We start from the raw sequence: 23,617 nt of genomic DNA on the forward strand, positions 1-23,617 counted from the left end.
ATTACTCCATCAAAGCAATAATAACCAGGAACCAGCCTTTATCATGGTTTTTAGTGGCATCTATGTTAAACTTGTATTCCTTTTAAGCACTTGTATACTAGTTAATAAAAGCTTCGCAGAGCTACAACATCACTCCATCAGGATGATGATGTTTATTTTTATGATCTTGTTAATGGTACCCATAAAGTTCATCAGCTGGAGAGACTACTTTAATAATCAAGAATTTTCCAATCAACTTGGGATACATGATATACTATGAATATTGGATGTGCACTGTTTGTAAGAAAATCAGAAGGCTACGCATATTTTTTTTGTTACTTTAAGTCAAAATATGATTTCTCTTAAAAGTTTTCCATAGGTGCAAATGGAGTGTCGGTTCAAACCGTAAAACCTATGAAGTCTTTTTGGCAACTATTATTAACATCAAGGGGAGGTACCCGCTAATAGTGTGAACAACATCAAATCTATTGCATCCCACCTATAGAGCTGACTGGCCCATCACACCTTATTATCAGCCACCCCCATCCATTTCTTGACATGAGCAGGCTTTTTATAGGTTTCCATTCATGGCTCTAATGGGTCTGTTGGCGAAGGTGAAAAACCAACATAAGTCATTGCCACCAATGGTGCTGGCGACCAGATGGTAACAAGTTCTAAAGACATTAATTGTAGGCTCGATCTTGATACGCTCAAGAAACTTATCAAAGACGGATAAAGTTATATTCACCTATTAGGGTACAACTGACCTAGACCCAACTAATAGTAACTAAAAACTTCCCTTACAAATCCTTGGAGAAGAAAGATATACCCTAACACGTACATACAAAAAGAGGTTGTAAATTCAAAATGAATCTTCTTGTTTTTCCTTGTAATCTTTCATGTAAGATTTGAATGTAATGGATATTCATCTCTCTAAACCCCTGGGTGTATAAAAATCTTTAAAAAGACCTACCACTTATCCCTCGTTAATGATATATAGGGGATATTTATCATTTATTAATGACGTGTAAGGGATATTTATTCCTCTTTAATAAATGTGTAAAGAATATTTTCCCTCGATAATGTTATCATGGCAAGATGACATTTCATCTCTTTCTCTCCATAAAAGAAAATGACCCAGGGGTTATAAATACCTTATGAATCTTTCAATTAAAAAGGTTCATAATTTCTATTTTTTACTACATGTTTATTTTTTAGAGTCTCTTTCTAAGATATCATTGTTTTTTTCTTTAAAAAAGATATTTATTTAAACATCAAAGAGTACCCAAATCTATCAAATAAGATCTTTTGCAAGTATCAGCTACTATTTTGCAAGTATCAAATAAGATCATCTTGGCTTTTTAGACACCAAGCATTAACCATCAGTCATTTTGGCTAAGGAGAATTGATCAGATTGCTAAAATTAATAGATTAATCGATTATCCAAGACAAAAACTTTGTTTCTAAACTACTAATTGGATTTGTTGGAACATTATTAGGAGGTAAATGATTATTTACTTTTTTGTTCAATGAACATTGCAATCAAGATCGTTGCTCCAAACCACGTAGTATCTCCGTACACAACTCATCACAGAAATAAATTCATTCATCAACAAATTCGTGAATTTAAAATAAAAATGTGTTATATTTTAACTTTGTGACTTTAAATTTTAAAACTAGCATATAGAAAAATTTATTTATTTTAAATATAAAAAATAATTATGATAAATTGTTCAAAAGAATTTTAGTTTAAGTTGACACGTAATAATAATTTGTTGCGATAACATTATCAAATAACAAGATAGTTTACCATGCTATTTCACTTTTAACTAATTTACATGGTCCTATTACATTATGAGTCGGATAAAAAAAAGTTGGAATATAATAAATAATATATAGGTTGTAAATAACTATTTGGCATTGTTATTAATTTTGGTTTAGCAGGTCAACCTTAAAACTCCTTAATTTGAGTCCTTGTTCAGCCCAAGTTTAAAATTAAATCATATTGGAGTTATCCTGACGTGATCCAGTTGACTTGATCACTAAAAAAATTTAACTCGCTCAACTGATAAAAATAAATGATGAAATTGAAAAGAAAAAAAACTTGAGACACAACTTCTTGCATGACTCGGATTTAAAATTAAATCATGTGAAAGTTGTCTCAATGTCACCCAATCAACCTAGTTGGTTCAAAGACAACATGGTCAACTGAAAAAAAAAAAAAAGTTTAAGCCTGAAATTGAGAAGAAAATTGATGAAACTGGTATAAAAAAAACATTTCAACTTGACTCCTTGTCTGGTCCAATTTTAAAATTAAACTATAAGGAAGTTGTCTGAATGTAATCTAATCAACTTGAATGATCTAAAAATAACCTGAATGACTGTTAAAAAAATCCAAGAATTAAATTGAGGGCGGAAAGGAAAAAATTTAAAAAAAAACTGAATTGATAAATCTCCATAAAGTTTCCCAAATTGTTTAGTATAGTAGGGTAAATTATTTCATACATATCCAGAGAACAAAATTGATTACTCGATCGAATAATTAATCTAATGGTTCAATTTAATCGCTCGTTATTTATGCTACAGGTTCTCCTCTTCGTTTTCGTTTTATTTCTTCCCAGCCATAGAGAAGTACATAGTCTTATATAACAAGAACAAAAAACATAATCTTAAAGATCCATAAATATCCATAAATAGAGCAATCCTCTGAGAGTCCACCCAAATCCACCGGTCAAGTTCGTGCTGTCGATCTTCCTTTTCAAGCCCGTGCCCAGTGCCTGAACTTGAAATCAGGTGGGTGATCTTCCCGGAGATTGAAAACACATATTTATCCTTTGCTTATGATTTAGCCAAAAACGCAATAAATTTTACAAGAAGCAATGAATCTCCAACGATTATCGTCATGTTTCGCAAGGACATCAATTAAATTGACAAGTCAATACCATGAATCTCTCCCGTGTTTTTCTACCATATCAGGATGCACCAAATCCCCCTTATTTATCAACAATTTTAATTTTGTTCGCACTCATTCATGCACGTTCATGGTCACCAAACACACTGAATCATTATCCCTTTCCTTAGCTCACTCTTTTCTCATTGCCAAAATCACCCGTCCTAGCATGCTCGCACTCGCACTCGCACGTGGCTCTTCCCCTCTCTGACGTGTACACTCACCTACCGTTCAACTGTCGGCTCCCTATCCATGAGAGCGCTAAGAAGCAAGAGATTTATAAAAACCCGGCCGGTCCCAATAAGATAGATCCCAGAGACCAAGATTTTTTTTATTTTTTTTTTCGCTCGGACGACTGGGTGTATAGATAGCTACAGTCTACACTAACACCACAGTCCAAAACAAGTGTCGTAAGCAGTGACCAAATCACCCATCCTCTGTGAGCCATTGACACGCACGCATCCCCACTTCGTTACCTGCCACGTCTCACGCCAGAGTGGAAAATAAAGAAAAAACTGATCACTCACGTGTATTCTAGAAATCATCCCTGCCACGTGCCCCTCAATTTCTCCTATAAATTCATGCTTCTCCCTCGAATTTTGAAGTTTCAAGCGCCGTCACAGCATTAGACCATCTACAGCAGACAAGAAGAGCGACCAAGTATAATAGAGAAGGAAGGGCAAAAAGGTCAGCCAAAAAATGACGGCGGCAACATTAGAGTTACCACCAGGTTTCAGGTTCCATCCAACGGATGAGGAGCTCGTTCTGCACTATCTCTGCCGTAAATGCTCATCGCAGCCCATTGCTGTGCCTATTATTGCTGAAATTGATCTCTACAAGTTTGACCCATGGGATCTCCCCGGTAATTTTGGTTTAATTTTTCTTTCTATTTCCTAATTTCTCAAAAAACTAGTTTTCATTTTCTTGTTTTATTAACTGTTTTGTCAAATTACAGGTATAGCCTTGTATGGAGAAAAGGAATGGTACTTTTTTACCCCGAGAGACAGGAAGTACCCTAACGGATCGAGACCGAATCGTGCTGCAGGGAGGGGCTACTGGAAAGCCACGGGAGCCGACAAGCCGATTGGGCAGCCGAAGACAGTTGGAATCAAGAAAGCTTTGGTATTTTACGCGGGGAAAGCTCCTAAGGGAGAGAAAACGAACTGGATTATGCACGAGTATCGTCTAGCCGACGTGGATCGCTCGGCTCGCAAGAAGAACAGCTTAAGGGTACGGTCTGTCATCTCGGCCATCCGTAGGGATAGTTTAGATATTTATTAATGGTTGAAGATGCTTCCAAATATGGACGTCGAGGTTGAAATGACTTTTTTGGCCTTTTCATTACGATAGTTGGATTTAAAACAATTATTAACCTAATCACATACTTTTCGAATGATGCTGATTAATCCCTAAAATCAAGTAGACGTGATTAATCTCATCAAAATCGCAAAAATTGTGTTTTTAAATCTAATTGACTGAAGTTAAAAAAACAAGTGTCAACAGTGACTGACCGTGATTGTTGCTAGCTGTCACTCTAGCAAGTTGAAGCCATCGTTTTTATTTCTTTCCAGTTAAGAAAAATATTCCTTATCTCTGGAAAATACTTCTTTTTGCTCCGACTTGGATTATCATTTAACTATAATAACAATCTTGATTGTTTGCAGCTGGATGATTGGGTACTCTGTCGCATATACAACAAGAAAGGTACAGTTGAGAAGCAAGAACAGCATCTTAGCGTCAAGAAAGCGAATCCGACGGAGATTGAGGAGGATGAGAAGAAGCAGGTTGTTTTGCTGCCGCCACCACAAGCTCCGTCCTCGGCGACAGGAACGGTGAATGATTACATGTACTTTGACACGTCAGACTCCGTGCCGAGGATGCACACGGATTCGAGCTGCTCGGAGCATGTGGTGTCGCCGGAATTCACGTGCGAGGTGCAGAGTGAGCCTAGGTGGAAGGAATGGGGAAACGTAAATGCCCTCGATAATCCTTACAATTACCTGGATGCCACAATGGATATTCCATTTGCGTCTCAGTTGCAGGGGGATAATCAGATGTCGCCGCTTCAGGATATATTTATGCACCTGCAGAAGCCGTTTTGAAGTCAGAATGGGAATTGATTGTGTCAAGGGCAAATCGCACGGTAACACGAGACTGAAGTCTGTGAGTGTGCGTGTGCGAGTGCTAGTGTTATGTAGTAATTGGAGTAAGTAGGGGTGATCAGACGGTCCCTGATGGATTTAGATTTTGGGGGTGTGTATAGGGCAGTAGCATGTGTAGATTTATGGTAGTTTCCTTGTTGCTGTTGCTGTAGTCGTTGCGGTTATAATTGGATTCATATTTTGGAATAGCAGACTTGCCTTTCTGGAAACTTATTGTAGTTTAATTAAAATTAATATGAATATATGTCCAATTTGTGTTTTTTGTTTTTGTGAGAATAGCCTTTAATAGCTATTTATGAAGCAATTAGACTCAGTTCAGTCACGTATTTCGAGGCATTTGGACACTTTTACTTTTGCACTTTGAGTTTTACCGGTTCAAAACCATTAAAAAATCGTGTGCTTTGTCAATCGATTATTCATATTGGATAATTCATAGTTGTTGACGTTTGGTACCCACTTAACCATTGGATGTGAGTGCTGGAAAAACGATCCCATTGTGTATGTGTGCGTGTGGTGGGAAAAAAAGGGTACCTTTCCTAGATGAACGCAGAGATTTTTTTTCAAGGGGCAGTCGACTACTAGACTGTACTATATCATCCCGTTGTTAAAGCGTGGAACGCGAGAGCCGCCCACATGGGCGGCTCGCGGGGAGAAATTACTATCGATTATTTGGGCAAAATTTATAATTTTACTTTTTTAAAAATACAACCTCTTTTGCCTCGTAGAAGTTCTATACTGTTTTTCATTTTTACCAAGATTTCCTTTTGTTTAACAAATTCGAGCTACAAAAACTAAAAGTTCAAAAAATATGCGGGTAATGAATTATTTGGTGGACGCAATCTCTCCTAAGAATAAATTATCATGTATTTTCGGGTAGTTCTTTTATAATTCACATAAATACGGAACTAAAAGGTGGTTGTCATTATCCATCATGTGACCGACTGTAAAGTCGATGGTGGGATGGAGAAATGGAGGGTCTTCGGTGTTGGGACAGCTGTACTGGTTGACGGACGGATTGTGCGTCTCATGGGCCGATTTTATATGACTATACCCTCGTACCTCACTGTATTTGCTCGAGCCCAACAGCTATACTGCTCCTTTTTTTTTTCTTTTTTCTTTTTTTTCAATTAATATCAGTATCCAGACCAGTTTATATAAATCTCAATTAATTTTATAAGTTTTAAAGTTAATAACCATATAAACCTCTAATGACCCTAAAAATACTTAAACTTATGACCATTAAAAAACAAATTCAAAATTTAAATAGTTAAACACTCTCAGATTTAGCTATACTGCTCTTTTAAGTGGCCTCCAAAGAGCTGAGAAATTAAGATATTGGCTCGATTTCAGGATGCCAATACCTTCTTGAACAATTCCGAGAGCATAGGGGCAGGTAGAACTGATTTTATCTCCATAAACACAAGACGAGAGGAGGAGGAGTGGATTGTCAACAATAAGATTTGCTGGTGAAATAGGCCCAGGATGATCGTTGTCTTCTTCAGTTCTAATAATCTCATTTTGTCCGTGGATTTGATTCGGAATGCTATCCCAGTATAAATGCACTCTTTGTCATCTCCCTGTGCTGCTGCGCCAATGTGCTTCGTACAACAACAAATCATAACAATCACGGAAGAGAAAAGTCAATATTCTAGTCCGAAGAAATGTTGATGCGCTCACGATAGAAAGATCTTGAAACCATAACCACCCCTCAAGAATTTCACAGCGCATCTACTTAAAAAAGGGCATTGCTGCTTCAATAAAGCTTGGAGAGCTCTTAAATGAAATAAATTTCCGATTTATCTAATGTTATTGTCATTGATAACAAGTATCCTATTAATTAATCTCTTTTATTTACTTTTAAAAAAAAACAAATGTAAAAAGAAGATAAAAAATAAAATGTAAAGAAATTAATAAAAACTAATTTTTACCATTATCAACATTTGATTAACCATCATAATTCAAGAATTAAATCTAAAAGAATCAAGGATTCTTTAAGTAGAAAACAATAATTTTTTGAAATTAAATTTTTATTCACTCATGATCTGATTAAATCATGATAATTAAAATAAATTCCATCCCTAATAGATCAGGTCTATTTATTCATGAGAATACTACTCTCTTTTTTTTAGTAGAATAAAGTCAAGGAATTTTTAAGTGGAAAAAACAACGATTCTTTAAAATTAATTTTTTATTCATTAACAATCTGTTTAAGTTTTGATAATTAAAATAAATTACATCCCAAATCATTACGAGAATACTAAAAAAATAACTTTTTTTCTCTCAAACCATTTCATTTCAGGTTAACAACTTTTTTAATATATTCCAAAATGATTTTTTTAAAATGAATTTTTATAATTTTAAAATAAAAACAGGAACATGTCACCTATGTTCTAACAATTTTTTATTTTTCAATCCATAAACAACCTCACATAGTCACATGACACACAAACTGGGTTAAGAGCATGGACAACCAATCAGAGCGCTAAAAGTTATCTGTCTGTCAGTAACGGTTAAGTTTAAAATCCAACAGAAATCCCAAAATTAGGAAAAACAGAAAGACACCTTCTCTGCTGAGAGAAAAGAAAAGGAAACGAGAAGACCCTGACTCCTCTCTCTTGACTTCCGTTGACGGTTTCTTCTTCCCTCACACTTTCAACCTTCCAGGTACCGTACCGTGTTTTTTTTTTTCTGGTACCAATTTGCAGTTGTTTATATATTGATACAATTTCGTAGATACTAAAATAATAATTATATATAGCGAGTGATGAGAGACGTGATAATGACGTTTCTCTTGCCCTCGATTCTGTGACATGAACTTCCGATCCGATCTCCGTACACCGTTTCTCTATCTCTACTATCATGATTAATATTTTTTTTAATGAAATTGAGACGTGACATCTGTACAGAGAATTAGCTCGTACTGTAACCCAAGGAGCTTGCATTGATGCGTATAATTCAAGATTTCGGATTGGATTGTGATGATCGGGGCAAGAAGGCTTGTTTTTGGATAGTAAGAAGTGAGTGAGGGAGTGACTCTGGCATCTGCGTTGTTGGCGTGGCGAGCGAGGCGAGCTGTTGTGTTTGATTTCAAGCATTTTGATTGTGGTTTGTCAATTCCAAGTGTTTTTTCATGGAAGATTTATTGTCATTCATGAGTGTATTTGTGCACATAATTTTACCGGTGTAGTTATTGGAGAGCTGAGGATGCATAAATTTGTAGAAGTTGGAAAATAATGGTAGGTATTGGTTTTCTAGTTAAAAAATGAACTATGGGAACGAGTCTAATTGGGATTTTGTGATTTTCTTGAGAAATTTTGGTTGTTATTATTATTTATTTATTTTGCGTAGTGGGTATTTACTCTGGGTGATCTTCAGAATTGGGGTTGTTTTCTTGTTATAAATTTGGGGATTTTAGCTCAAAGGAGTTAGTGGTCGGTGTGCCTATTATAAATGAATTTGCAGAAGTTTATTAGTTGAGACACTGGTTCCACTTATTGCAGGTGGCCTAGAAGAAAGCTGAAGTGACGTGCTGGTGCAAATGTTAAAGTTTCCCTCCTCCAAACCAGAAGAATATACATCCTCATCTACTTCTGAGACTAAGTTAGTATCCTTCTCTCAAGTTAAGTTAGCTCATAAACTCTACACCACTCTGCTAATATTTTAGTCTCGGGTTAACTTTTTATTCCCTTCCTGCTATGAGAAACACACTGCCATAACTGTGTTACTACTGAGCCAAAAAGAAAGGTAAGTGAAATGAAGTTCAAAACAATCTAATTTAAAGAATATATCATTGTGTTAACTGCTCTAACCTGTAGTTCTTGAGAATTAAATTCTAATTAATTATGAGCTAATGGATTGGCTGATTACATGTAGGGAATCAGGTGGAAGATACGATTGCTGCAGTTGCTCGCTTCATTGAAAAGCTGCATTCCAGGATAACTTCACCACCTGAAAAGGAACTTGTAGCAGCTTGTCTCCTTCGTCTTGCCAAAGCAAGAAAGGAGACAAGGACAGTCATTGGTTCTCATGCCCAAGCAATGCCATTATTCATACCCATTCTCAGGAGTGGTACTTCTGAAGCAAAAGTTAATGTTGCTGCGACTCTCAGTGCTTTGTGCAAAGATGACGGTTTACAAGTGAAGGTACTTCTTGGTGGGTGCATACCACCTTTACTTTCACTTCTGAAGTCTAAATCAATTGAGGCTAGGAAGGCTGCAGCAGAAGCTATATATGAAGTTTCCTCTGGCCGGTCTCTGATGATCAAGTCGGTATCAAGATTTGCCCAGAAGGTGTGACACCGACCTTATGGGAACAGCTTAATCCAAAGAACAAGCAGGACAAAGTGGTTCAAGGGTTTGTTACTGGGGCACTGAGAAATCTTTGCAGGGACAAGGATAATTATTGGAGAGCAACGATTGAGGCTGGAGGAGTGGATATCCCCGTGGGTCTTCTCTCTTCTGACAATGCTGCTGCCCAGTCCAATGCAGCTTCTCTATTGGCCCTTCTAATGTTGGCATTTGGTGATAGTATACCAAAAGTAATTGATTCTGGAGCTGTGCAAGCTTTGCTTCAACTTGTGGATCAGAATAGTGATATTTCTGTTCGTGCTAGTGCTGCTGATGCTTTGGAAGCTCTTTCCTCAAACTCAACAAAGGCCAAGAAAGCTATTGTAGATGCTGGTGGTGTTACCATTCTCATTGGGGCAATAGTTGCTCCTTCTAAAGAGTGCATGCAAGGGGAGTTTGGCCAGGCTCTGCAGGGGCTTGCGACATGAGCTCTAGCAAATATCTGTGGCGGGATATCTGCCTTGATATTATATCTTGGAGAACTATCACAGCCTCCTCTTCTTGCTGCGCCATTTGCTGATATCACCGGATCAATTACCGATGCTTTGATGGTCTTTGAGCAAAATGCTGGTGCTGATGAGGAAAGTTTTGATGCAACCAAGATAGAGGATATACTAGTAAAGCTTCTGGAGCCGCATTAATAAGCTGGTTCAGGAACGTGTCCTTGAGGCCATGGCAAGCCTGTGTGGCAATATCTACCTCTCAAGATGTCTTGATCATGCAGAAGCAAAGAAGGTCCTTGTTGGGCTCATAACAATGGCTGCTGGGGATCCACAGGAGTGTCTAATACTTACTTTGACCAGCCTATGCTGTGACAGGGTAGGCATCTGCGATGCCTTTGGCAAGAGAGAAGGATTCAGTTGCTAATATCATTACTGGGATTATCCAGTGAGCGGCATCAAGAATATGGTGTTTATTTTCTGGTAATCCTAACTGATCAGGTTGATGACAGTAAGTGGGCTATCATTGCTGGTGGTGGGATTCCTCATCTTGTGCAGATGTTAGAGACAGGGTCCCAGAAGGCAAGGGAGGGTGCAGCACATATTCTCTGGAATCTGTGCTGTCATAGTGAAGACATCCGTGCCTGTGTTGAAAATGCTGGAGCCGGCAACAATCTGTTCTGCCATAACGGGCGAAGATATCACAACGATTCTAGCGACAAGATGAAAAGGCTTTTTTGGTCACCGATAAATACCGCAGCGCCTCCCATATCATTTGCATGCTACAACTATTTTTTATTTTAATAATATTTTATATTTATTAAAAAATCAAATTACTATGACTAACTTGATAATAATAATTAAAAAAAATTGAAAAAATAAAAAAGCTTATGGATGCAAGTTTTAAAAATTTTGTTTTGAAGAGCAATTAAGTTATTTTATTGTTCTAAAAAAAAGGTTAAAAAACTAAAAAGTTTCTAAACATAAGTTTTAAAAATTTTGTTTTTAAAGATAAATTAATAATTTTATTGTTTTTTAAAATGAAAATTACAATTTTACCCCCCATCAATGTGATAATGATAAATGTGCCTTAAAAAACATAAAAACACTCAACACCAAAATTATTAATTTAATAGTGAGTAGTGAAATATAAATGTACAATGAGTATCCCTTCAGAGTAAGCTTTATTTTAATAATTTAATATTTATAGACTTCACCCTTTACTTTCATAGAAGCAAAAGCCGGCAAATGAAAAATAATATTTTTTTAAAGTGATTTTCAGAAATATATTAAAATAATATTTTTTTATATTTTAAAAATTATTTCTAAGATCAGCACATAATTTAAAAATATTAAAAAAATTATTAATTTAAAATAAATAAAAATATTTTAATTTTTTTAAAAATATTTTTGTGCTTCCACCTAGTCTGTTACAATTGTCATTCCTATCAATCACCTAACAGCCATGATAAACTCTAAACATCCGGCTGTATCAAGACTTCGAAAAAATATGCAGGAAGGAAGGCTTAAAAAAGTCTCTGCGTCTTCACAGATGAGGGGAGTGAAAAGTAAAGCTTCGATTTGGTAGCGGACCTTGTGGCCACGGTATATCAGTGTCGCCATTTGAGGAAAAAGAAAAGTTGACAGTCCATGTCTTGAACCATGCCGGTCCCTAACAGCGCCTACTAATTTTACTTTCATGTAGAAACTTATAGATTTAAGAAAAAGAATTCTAAACATTATACACATTTTCTCTAACGTCATGGTCCAGAACGAGGTCAGAAAATCAAACGGGATAAAGGGAAAGAGAGAGGAAGCCGAAATGTTAATTTGGAAAGGAGGTCTAGTAAATTCTGATATTGTTATTTTATAATTATTAATCCGAGTGAGTTTTTTAAGAGATCAGTTAAGAGTTTGCAGCATACCAGAAGCTAATCTCCAAGACTATCTGCCCTTTGAACGGGCAGTACCACATGCGTCATCCTTTGTCAGTTTCGTCCAAGAATTTTCATGCAGCGGAATGTCCACAGCATCTTAGCTTGATTATCCTCCTTGTGCTTTCACATCCTGTTTCTCGTTTTATGCTCTTTATGGTGAGAGAAGAAAAAGGCACTCAACAGATGATGGGGAACACTGGAACTGTGGCAGACATTCAAAGGCAATAAAAAAGATGTGGCCATCAACTAAAAAATATGACAATCAAACAAGCTAAGCTGCAAAGACGCAGGCACTTTAACTTGCTAGTACCTCCAAACTTTACATCTTACATATCCATAACTTGAGGACTGCATAAGCAAGGATTCAATGTCTCGGAGCGGAATTCAGAAGAAATACCATAGGGCAAACAAAAGTAGCATCAAACTAATTTGCGGCTGCAACCAATGCAGATCGAGCCCTAGTAAAGGAAGCAATAAGTGATCCAAGTTGTAGCTTATCATTGCACCCAAAGCTCAACCTGTATCTGCAAGATTATAGGAATAGAGATTAAAGCAAAAATATAACTGTTCATTTGTTTTTTTTAATGGGGTAAAATGTGTGTTCAGCTTCCCGATGTGAATGCATATGCATGTCAGCCTGCAATGGTTTAATGCACAATGTGGCGCTCACCCTTGCTACAAAACAAGGATACCAAGCCATGCATCAATCCACATATAAAAGAAAAAACGCAATGGAATAAGTGAGAAAATTGTGTACATACTCTATATCAGCCAAATCATTGATCAATGGCACTCGGATATCTGATTGCATCTTAATCTTGAAAACAAACCTGCTGGCATAATACAGTGAGATGACATCGACCAATAATAATCAGAGTGGTACCTAAATTATGCATAGCACTTACATGGTCACTTCTCTTACAATATCAACCAAGGCCAAACCTTTCCTTGTCTTAATTTCAGAAATTCCTGTGGAGCATAAGTACAGAAAAATGAAAAATTGAAAATCAATCATAATTTGCAAATTACAACAAACAATCAAATCATAAACGGAAATTATACATACGTTTATAGCTCTCTGCAAAAGATTCATTCAGAAGCCAGTGGGTTATTTGCTGCACATCTTGGGGCAATGGGTTTCCAGTGCACAGGTAAACAGTTTCTTCTGTAATTTGTTGAGAAGCCATGTGAGTCGACTGCATGCATCAGGAAAAAAACATCAAGAATTTCATTTTGGATTCGTTAACACAAAACAATCAACAGAAATTTGGGGCCAAACAGAGGCATGCCAGAAGGACTGGGCCCCAGCCCTTGGCCTTGGTAAGGATTATAAAAGGCTTTCAGCTTTCCCTTTGCCTTATGGGTTGAATTTCTTTTCCTGCATAATTACAGTAAAGCATGCACGCACACACTCAGAGCAAATAAAGCATCCATGTGTTCATATTATGCATTTCTACGATATTCTAGAAAAAAACTCGACAGTAATAATGAAAAATCTCAATGGTCAGGTTCAATTAAAGGATAATACAATTGCAGATAACATATATATAAAACAAACTGACGATCATTTGCCACATTAGTCCCATGTCCACAGTAAACTGGGAATAGCCAGCACTTCTTAAAACTGTAACATCAAAAGAAGAATGTTCTGAATTCTCTGATCCATGTATCAGAAATGTAAAAACATAGCCACACCATCACCTAACCATGCAGACACACTGATGCAGAGACATGAAGGGATAAAAAGAATAAGTAATTTTAGTACCTGCAGTATATTCAAAGCCTTTCTCATGTCACCATTGCTAAGACATTTAAGCGCCTCTAGGCCACTCTCTGGTACATCAAGCCTGATCCAGGAGCATTTCGTTAAATGTACTGCTGCATTAAGTCTAATGCATTGCATGAGTCAAAAACCTATTATTCATTCCCAGTTTCCTTCGAATTTCAGAGTACAAAGTAAAAAAAAAAAAACATGAAGAGAAAGCAGTTCTCACAAGCCAGCTAGAGTTCTTGTTTCCTCTGTGAACATAAAACACTTACCATATCATTCATTGACCCCTAAAATCAGGGCAGACGACTCAAAAAGGCAACCCCAGTTTTTGCCTTCACACAAGCAAGCCTTCAAATTTTTCATTTGTTTTCATTTTAAAGTCCAAGTATAATTTCAAGCTTGAAGAAGCTATATATGTTCAACTGTAAGGAAAAGTAAGATACAAGCCCCTGTCTGAAATGATTTACAGACTAAGTAAGAGCTTTGTCTAAAAATGGTGAGAAGTGCTAGTAAGAAAATAACAATACAGAAGTGAGAATCTAAAATAAATCTAGGTTACAACCTACAAAATGGGAACAAAAAATGAAGCAATAGAAACAGATATCCGTGAGAACAAGGAATATCATGCTCACCCTTCAGCCTCTATGACATGTTTAAGTCGTTCACCAACATGCATTGGATCAAGAGGAGCAAATCGAAATCGAGTACATCGAGACTGTAGTGCTGGTATAATCTTGTTCACATGATTGCAGATAAGTGCAAACCTGGTGTTCTTCGTATATTTCTCAATCACTACACAAAAAAGGATAAAAAAGTCAGTGGAAGGAAATTAACTTAAATCTGGGAAAGAATGGAGTGCACGATCAACTCATACCTCTACGCAAGGCAAATTGTGCATCCTTTGTCATTGCATCTGCTTCATCAAGTAAAACCAACTTTACAGATGCCTTTGCGCTGCAAACATAAAATTCTTTAGTGATCAGCTCCAATAATAAGTTGTCATTGAGCCATGCTTTTCAAGCTGATCTACCTTGCAAATTTTGAGTTACAAAAAGAAAAAATGCTTATAAACAACACAGTATCCCTCTTGCAAGCTCAAAACCCCTCCCCTACTAAGGCAAATCCACAGCTAAATCAAAGCTCACCAACCACTCAAAACCTACTTCAATGATTGCAGCCACGCTAAAACACCAAGCACACAATTGCAAGCATATAGAGTAACATAGCAATGACAAAAAGAGGCTGGAAATATAAAAAGCACATAATCATGTGCATTTAGTCAAATACTACCCAAAAGAGAAGCTCTGAGTGCTAGCGAAATCTTGTATTTGCTTCCGCACAACGTCTATTCCTCTATCATCTGATGCATTCAACTCCAAAATCATATTGTGGTACTGCGCTCCGTAAAGTTTACGCGCCACAGCAAGAATTGTTGACGTTTTGCCCGTGCCAGGAGGGCCATATAACAAGAGATGCGGTAATCTGTTTTCACTGGTCAGCCTATCAACTATTCACAAGGACAGAAAAATCACAGGTTATTACAAACATCTTACAAAATAAAAATCAACACTAGCACCAGTACCAATTTCATAATTATTAGCTAAAACACAGAATCTGACCCTAGACCCTGAACCCTAGATGAAGAGTTATGAATTAGTGAATTTTGAGCTGAAGCCCTGATTTTAGAATCCAATTAGCTTAAAAAAATGGCACGCGTGTAAATAACCGAAACCCTGGATAGAGAGAGGAGGTAGTAACTGGTATCGATAATGTCACGGTGAGCGGCGACATCGGCGAGTGATTGAGGACGGTACTTCTCAACCCAGGGAGTAGCTTTACCGCCGGGTGGTGTGGCGGGTACGACGACTTTTTTGCCTTTGTTTGGTTTCGATAAGTGGTTCTGGTTCTCCTCTTCGTCAATGTCCATGAGTGCGATCGCCTCCGCCATGTCGCTTGCTCTCTATCTCGGTTTTCCGCTCGCTCTGTGTACTGACTACTAGGGGGGGGGGGGAGCAAGGCTTCTTCTTTTTTTAACTTTCTCTGTTAAAATGCAAGGGATGGCGCCAGGCAGATTTTAGGTGTTATATTTTGTTTTTAAATATATAAAAAAAAATTAATATTATCATATTAAAATAATTTAAAAACAAATAATTTAAAATAAAAAAATATATTTTTTTATAAAATAATAATTGCATCATTATCTCAAACACAAGGTATTTATCGCTACAATTGAGAAGCACTTTTTAATTAAGTTTTTTATTTTAATTATTTTAAAGTATTGATATCGTAAATGAATTTAAAAAAATATTTTAATATATTTTTAAATAAAAAATAATTTTTACTACGATCTTAAACGCCTGGGTTAAAAATTTTCAAAATAATTTTTTGTTTAAAAAGCATATTAATTTTTTTAAAATATATATATTTTATATTAGCATATTAAAATTATAAAAAAAACATCAACAATTAATTATTAAAAACACTCAAATATATTTGATTTTTTAAGTCTAAAACACTTATAAAAAACACCCAATAACATAAATACTCTCAAACATACCTTAAATTCAATATAAATTGGTTGATATTTTTTAGATAAGGTAAGGTGTAAATATTATTAAACCTTAACTCAAAACATGCGTGAACTTAATTTGAAATATATATATTTATATTATATAGATATGTTTATTTTAAATTATTTTTTTAATACAATATTATATATACATATTTAATATTGATATAAAACACAGGCATATATATATATATATAGTTTTATTATTTAATATACATATATACACACACATATATTTTATTTTTTATTAAATAATAATAAATAATAGTTATATAATATAAACTCATGTTAATATCTAGAATTGAAAGAATAATTTATAAATATCTAAAAACATTTACCTATAAATAACGACAAGTATTGTATACGTGTTAAAAAATTTGAGTTGTGGAAACTCATTTTCATCCTTGTATTCTGATCCGGTGTCTTGAGTTTGAGCCAGTGCAGTGGATAGCCCAGACTTCCGGAAATGGACCCGGTTGGATCTTGGAACTGGGCCCTTTCTTACATGATTACAGACAGGGCCGCTTTCCAGGCTGAAACGGTTCTGGGCTTTTACTTCTTTTGTTGAGATCTTTTTTCTTTCCTGATCAAAAAATTGTATCAAATACGCTGATTGCCTTTATTTAGTTTAATTGGAAAATCACATGCGCTTACACGTGTCTGGTGATTCCATGACAAAGGAAGCAAAGCTCACATTTTTAAAAAAAATTAAAAAGGAAGCAAAGCTCGTTGATTATCAAATCATTCTCTTAAAATTAATTTATGATAATATTGTGCTTGCGTTGTGAAGTCCTAAAGAATAATCACAAATCGTTTTTTTTTCAGCCATTATTTTCTTAGACATGAAATAGTACAGGATACATGTCTTATTTGTGAAATTTTGTAGCTATGGGGATTAAAATTTAATAACTGAAAATAAAATAAAATAATAATGGAGAAATATAAATCTTCATATTATGGTCGGTTTGTTTCATGAATATTAGATCAAACCTTCTTATCTTTCTTCCCAGAGCTTTTGATGATAAAATTGCTGTTGCATCTTGCGTGCATATAAAAAATTCAGTACTGGAAATCAATTAATAAATATGACGTATTATATAGGTTTTTTCATGTTTTTTAGATATAAAATATCAGGTTTTATTAAGAGAAAGTAGACTTTTTCTCAAAACATGACAGGGATAAAATATTTTACTCATTTACTGTCTTTACCTTCTCGTCATCTAAAGATTTTAAATTGATTTTGGTATTGTAAAGTTTTTTTTTTTTTTTTTTGCAAGTAACAACTCCCATTCAAACAAACATCATCAGCAAAGAAATATCAATTTCAGCGAAGATTGTTTCAAGCTTCATCAGATACGTCATTAAATTTCAATGGGGGAATATTTCATCTCGTTATGGCCTTCAAGGGCGGAGCTTTAATAGGAGAGGTCAAAATTAATATAACAAAATAATTAAAAAGCCTATTTATTTAAAATAAAAAACATTATACTATTTTATATTTAAATACTAAATAAATAAATAAATAAATGTTCCTAATTCCGCCCTGTCTTCAAGGAGTATTGATTTCTTCCAAAATACAGTCATGAAGATCGTTATTTGAAAAGATGACACGTGATTATTTTTTATCAAACTAATATTAATTTGTTGGGTCAAGATAATACTTTTTTTCCTTTGCTTTTTTTTTTCAATGCAGATAGATGTGATTAGTATAGTTTGATGCGTAATATTCTTATTCACTGTCCAGCGTAAAAAAAAGTCAAATAATAGCCTGTATGCAAATGCTACGCTGCGAAGTCTTTTAATCATAAAAAAATATTAGGTATCGTGTAGGTTTTTTGATATTATACTATTAAACCAAAAAATATAGTTGTTTTTAAAAAAATCTATTAGAATAATTTTTTTTATTACCGTATTTTTTTATTTATTTTAGTAAATGAATATTTTTAATTAAAATCATTGTTTTTGATAAAAAAAAATAATTATTAAAGCAAGATAACAAAAAATATCAAAATAGCATATTCATATTTTATATGTGATTAAAAACTTAAAAAAAAAACATGGGTATGATAAAATTATATTCAAAATTTATTCAAAGATTTTAAGAATAAAAAAATGATTTGAATCAAATTTTCATGAGCAATTTATTACTAGTATTATTATTTTCATAATATATAATAATTCAAAAAATACTGAAATCCAAAAAAAATACAATAATATTTAAAAATCATATCAAAATCAAATAGTAAATAAATATAGTAAGTTGTTTCTTTCTCTCCTTGTTTTTTTTTTTAAAAAAGAAAATATACTAACAAACCCACAACCATCAGGCTCTAATCGTCGTGCTAACTACTTCATTATTTTTATATGAAATGTGAAAAATCACAGAAAACACAGTTGTTTTAGTAATACAGATATAATAAATACTGGAAATCTAAATTTAACAATACAGCACCACTTTTAAAAATATAATTATTAAAAAATATACAAATTCAAAGGTGATTTTTTTATATACCAAATACTGCACAGTCCGGAGAAGGATTGCACATTACTCGGGATCCCCGTTTCCGCACCTTGAAAGAAGATGTTTCTCGCTTTTATTTCAGGTAGTGTTTCACTGTGAAGTTCGACCATACTTTAAAAAATAATATTTTTTTATTTTTAATTTTTTTAGAGTTTTTAATCATTTTAATATGTTAATTAAAAAATATTATTTTAATATATTTTTAAACTAAAAATACCTTTAAAATTTTTTTTATCATACTCTTAAACAAGCTTTCATAAAGTTTAGCTTTTTCCAAATTTTAAATGAAAATAAATTTTTTTTGTCTTCGCTTTGTACTGAGGGATGCAATTCTTCTCCGCTGGTATAAAATAAAATCCAATATAATATTTAATTATTTAATAAACTTGTATATTTATACATGTGTGTGTGTATATATAAAATTCATGATAGTATTTGCCCGTGTTTTATAATAATTGAAACATTCATTAACATCTTGGTTTTTAACAAAACAATTAAAATATACATGTCAGTTTCTTATTCGTATAAACATTGAATCATCTGACTTTTAAAAAAACTTTTTTATCATTTCAATCAAACCCTTTTATAGCATGATTAGAAGAAATTATGCTAAAAATACAAAAAATTTAAATATACGGGCGATAGTATAGAGTCCAAAGAAAATACGTGACTAGCTCCACATTAATAACAATTTTTATTTTGGTATAAAAGCTAATCTTTTTAATTTCACAGTCCCTGAATTTAAAACAATAAAAAGAAGCTCGCCTAAAAATATAATTGAAAAGGAAAGTAGTCGATTAACACCAATTACAACTATAAAAAATATTAATTTTAATATCAGGGGGTTCTACGCGACAAGTAAGGTTTTTTTATGGTCATTCACAGTGTCTAAAATAATGGATTTAAGTTCTGAAAGTTTTTATTAATTTGATTTGATTTTGGTTACTTGATTTTATAAATGGATTTATATAGGTTTTTAAGGTTTTTTCTTAAGTATTTTCGGATAGAAAAATGGCTGTAGATAGATTTTTCTATCAAAATATTATCTCCTCTGATTTTTCAACTACCTTTTTTGGTGTCTTGATTCTAGGAAGCAAACAACAAGTATTTTGTCACAACAGACAACCTACCTAAAAAACAAGAAAGGATAAAAATAAATAATAAATAAACAAAGATTAGGAGTGCAGGCCTGTGCTAGGAGGACTACGTGCTTGGGGAGGTCCACGTGTGCTGGGCCACTTGGGGCCTGACCTTTATTATTTTATTTGTTTCTATTTATGTTCTTTAAAAAAGTTATGATTTTAGATTTAAATACATAGTAAAAAAATATTATTCAATTTTTTCATATTTTGCCAATGAAACTATAGATTTCCATGGAAATTTTAACTCTTTCCTTTTTAATTAATACGTGCTGACATGAAAAAAAACCTGTGAAAATTTAATTAACATGAAATTTAAGTTTTTAATATTTTTAATGCATTTTTTAATATATTTTTTATCATGTTTATCAATATATTTTTCTTTAACTATATACAAAGTATTGTGACTGTGTTTGAATATTTTATTTTAAATTTGCCTCTAGGATGATAATAATTTTTTATTTAAGAAACAATGTTTGTAATTTACAAGATATCTTGGTATTTAATTGATTTTTAATTTTGTGAATGCTGAGTTATTTATATTATTAAATAAAAGATAGTTTTAAAAAACACAAGTTAAAAATTTTTAAATTTGAATTGCTAGATTAAGTTTAATAACGAAGTTAGAAGAATTTTTATGGCATGGACATTCTTTTCTAGGTTAAAAGAAAATAACCAGTATTTCACCTAAATCAAATACGTAATACTTTCTTGGAAAGTTTCTAAAAGCAGTGAAACCTCGGCCTCTCTGCCCCATCATCCATTTGGCACTGTAAAAAAGTTATTAATTCAAGTACATTAATGTTAATAAAGGAACTAAAACATGGTGAATATTAGGGGTGATTATTTTCGGTTTGGTTTTGTTTTTATTAAAAAAAAGTAATAAAACTGATTTTTTTTTTAAAAACCGAAACCGGTTCAAACTGGCCAGTTTCGGTTTGGTTTAGTTTTTCAGGACAAAAACCGGTTCAAACCGTTTTGCTCGGTTTTTTCAGTTTGACTCGGTTTTTTTCAGTTTGGGTTCTGTTCGGTTCGGTTTTTTCGGTTTTAGACTTATAAAACCGGAACCGAACCAATCGATTTTTTTAAAATTTTAATTGGTTTAATTAATTTTTTTCACAGTTTAGTTTTTTTAATTATTTTTTTCTAGTTTTTTGACCCACCCCAGTGAATATTTGATGTAGAAATGTCATTTTTTTAAAAACAAATTTATCATTCCTTTGCTTTTTCTCCCAGGCACCTGTCAATTTTCTCTGTCTCATGCGTGTCATTACTGTAGAATCCTAAACTCTTGGTCTCTTTTTTTTTACAGTTGTTGCACAATTGTTGTGTTGTTTTTTTCTCCAGACTCTCTTCATCTCCCATGTACTTTCTGCTAGCTACTTGTTCGTTTTCTCTGTTGTTGTAAAGGACGGCTCCTGGCCCCTGTTTTTTTTTTTTTTCAATGTAAGGCTACTTTGCCACAGTATTTTTTCATTTTTATCGCTTCTCGCCCTCCTACCGACTGGTACAGATTGATGTTTGTGTTTCTTTCTTTTCTCTCCCTCTCATTCCCAGCTTTCCTTTCAATGCCATTAACACGTCCTCTCTTTGTTTGTTTTTTTTACATTTTTTTAGTTTTTATTAGATGATATTGACTGATTTTGTGTTTATTTTTATCAGACATGGATGATTTGTTCTATTAATGATTAGTGGAGACAGAATGAGAGGTGGGTATAATGAGCTTGGGATGCATGTGAGTGTGATAATGATTGTTTTTAAAATATTTTTTTTATATTAAGATAATATTTTTTATTTTAAAAAAATTATTTTTAATATTAATATATCAAAACAATAAAAAAAATATAAAATATTAATTTTAAGTAAAAATAAATAAATTTATAGAATCAAACGTGTTCAAACAGGGTATCAAGGGAAACAATGATTTTTAGGCAAGTATCTTTCCTAGTTTGGCTTGACTTCCCCTTCCCCTTCTCTTGTTCCTTTTTGTTTTTTATTTTCTGTTTCTGGATGGGCTAGAAAAATAGTCGTCTGATTTTCTTTCCTTCAATATTAGATGACTTTCAATGATTTATTTCAGATATTGAATGCTTCTTGTTGCTCTATCAAGATTGTTTTCAGCTACATAAAAAATCGATGCGAGTATAGTTCTTGTTTATTGTGTTCTCTATAATTTTATCCTCGCACTGATAAAAACCAAATGAATTAGAACTGATCTGACCGGGTATTTGTGTGGTCCTAAAGGTCTCTATGAAGGAATGAAATTGAGATGAGATACGTGTATTTTTTTTTTTAATGGTGTGGTCTTCAAGTTTTTTTAATTAATTTATTTCCTTGTTTGTTAGCTTTCTTGCTTGTTTGAATCTATTTATCTATTTGAGTTTTCTAGAATTTTATGGTTTATAGATTTTGTGGATGTTTTTGGTGAATGTTATCTTTAATGGATTTTCATGTGATGTGACTTTGTGTATGAATTCGGGGATTGGGGGTTCCTAAACTAGGATTGAAATCTCAAAAATGTTTAAAAGTTTTTTTCTTTATCAAATAGTAGCACTAATGAATCTAAATAAAAACATGAATAGGAACTTGAAGGGTGTAGTTTAACTGGTTAGGTATTGAGTTTGTTTCTTAGATGTCACTAGTTCGAGTTTCACAGATATCAGGGTCACTGAAGACTTGTATTGTCATTAACTTCAGAGCTCGTGGAATTAATCGATGTGCATACAAGCTGGTCCGAACATCTATATTAGTAAATAAAAAAACCAGAAATCAGGGTTTTCTTGCTATTTAACAAATTTTATATAAATGAAGTGGTGGCAAAATCAAAGAAGGTTAGGGAAAAGGACTCCATGCCATATGTCCAGTAATTGTGTATTACTTATTTTGTCAATTTTGATGTTCTTCCAGTAATGTGGTACATCATTGAAGTATTGGATAATCTTAGTAAATCTTTTGTTTTGGGAAATGAAGGACCGTTAATGACATGTAAATTTTGGGATTAATCTTGTCATGTAGACAATGATAGGATCGATGAAGCATGTAATGTTGCTATTGACATGTACTTGTTAAATCCTTGCAATATTATGGATTTGTTTTTTACACGCACGCGCGCATACAGCTACACACATATATAGATTTAAGAGTACATGAATTTATTATTTACGAATTATTTATCTTGATTAGCTTGATTATTAAGTGTAACCAGCTTCACATGAACTTCATTAAAAATTACTTATGATTTCAAAAGCAAACTAGTAAAGGACTCGTATAAGAATACGGTACAACCTGTGTTTTTAAAAATTATAATTTTTTTTTAAATTTATATTTTTTTCGTGTTTTTTGATCGTTTTGATGCGCTGAAATCAAAAATAATTTTTAAAAAATAAAAAAATATATTATTTTGATGTATTTTTCAGTGAAAAATACTTTGAAAAACAATCACAATCACACTCTTAAACATGCTCTAAGTGTACCCTTGTTGCGCCACGAGAAGGATTCAAAGTTAACTTATAACAAATGAAAAGGAAGGTATTCATGTTATTGGTGTGTTTTTCAACATCATGTTTTTTTCATTGAAAAAATAAAAAAATAATGCATGCATTTAATAAAATATATTGAAAATTAAATAAGTCGTTTGATCATAAAAAGAGTTATAGATGCTAATTAAATGTCAAAGCAGAAATTTAATATTCTTGAAAGTAAGTAAAAGATAAATAAACAAGTAAATATTTTACTGGTTATCATTTATATAAGATACGCGCGCTTGTCGTGAAGGGTAATTTGGGTTACTAAGTATGTGTGAT

The 23,617-nt window shown here is 33.3% G+C and overlaps 2 protein-coding genes and 1 long non-coding RNA gene across 3 annotated transcripts; 2 read left to right on the plus strand and 1 right to left on the minus strand.

Annotated features, from left to right (window-relative positions):
* The first annotated feature begins 3,519 nt into the window (after positions 1-3,519).
* On the plus strand, positions 3,520-5,354 carry LOC7466451 (NAC domain-containing protein 2). The gene is made up of 3 exons (XM_002300936.4): positions 3,520-3,791; positions 3,885-4,159; positions 4,594-5,354. The coding sequence occupies exons 1-3, from the start codon at positions 3,629-3,631 to the stop codon at positions 5,029-5,031; spliced, it is 876 nt and encodes a 291-aa protein (XP_002300972.1). The 5' UTR covers positions 3,520-3,628; the 3' UTR covers positions 5,032-5,354.
* Positions 5,355-7,534: 2,180 nt separating this feature from the next.
* LOC7466452 (uncharacterized) lies at positions 7,535-10,710 on the plus strand. The gene is made up of 3 exons (XR_002980013.2): positions 7,535-7,755; positions 7,998-8,327; positions 8,592-10,710. It is a non-coding gene; the product is annotated as an uncharacterized LOC7466452 (long non-coding RNA).
* Positions 10,711-12,034: 1,324 nt separating this feature from the next.
* Positions 12,035-15,642, minus strand: LOC7466453 (replication factor C subunit 3). Its single transcript, XM_002302190.4, has 9 exons — positions 15,344-15,642; positions 14,876-15,092; positions 14,460-14,539; positions 14,218-14,377; positions 13,580-13,661; positions 12,881-13,010; positions 12,720-12,783; positions 12,576-12,644; positions 12,035-12,338 (listed from the first exon to the last, which is right to left on the minus strand). The coding sequence occupies exons 1-9, from the start codon at positions 15,531-15,533 to the stop codon at positions 12,239-12,241; spliced, it is 1,092 nt and encodes a 363-aa protein (XP_002302226.3). The 5' UTR covers positions 15,534-15,642; the 3' UTR covers positions 12,035-12,238.
* Between the last annotated feature and the right edge of the window lie 7,975 nt (positions 15,643-23,617).

This window comes from Populus trichocarpa, chromosome 2 (assembly GCF_000002775.5).
Source record: "Populus trichocarpa isolate Nisqually-1 chromosome 2, P.trichocarpa_v4.1, whole genome shotgun sequence".
NCBI lineage: Eukaryota > Viridiplantae > Streptophyta > Magnoliopsida > Malpighiales > Salicaceae > Populus > Populus trichocarpa.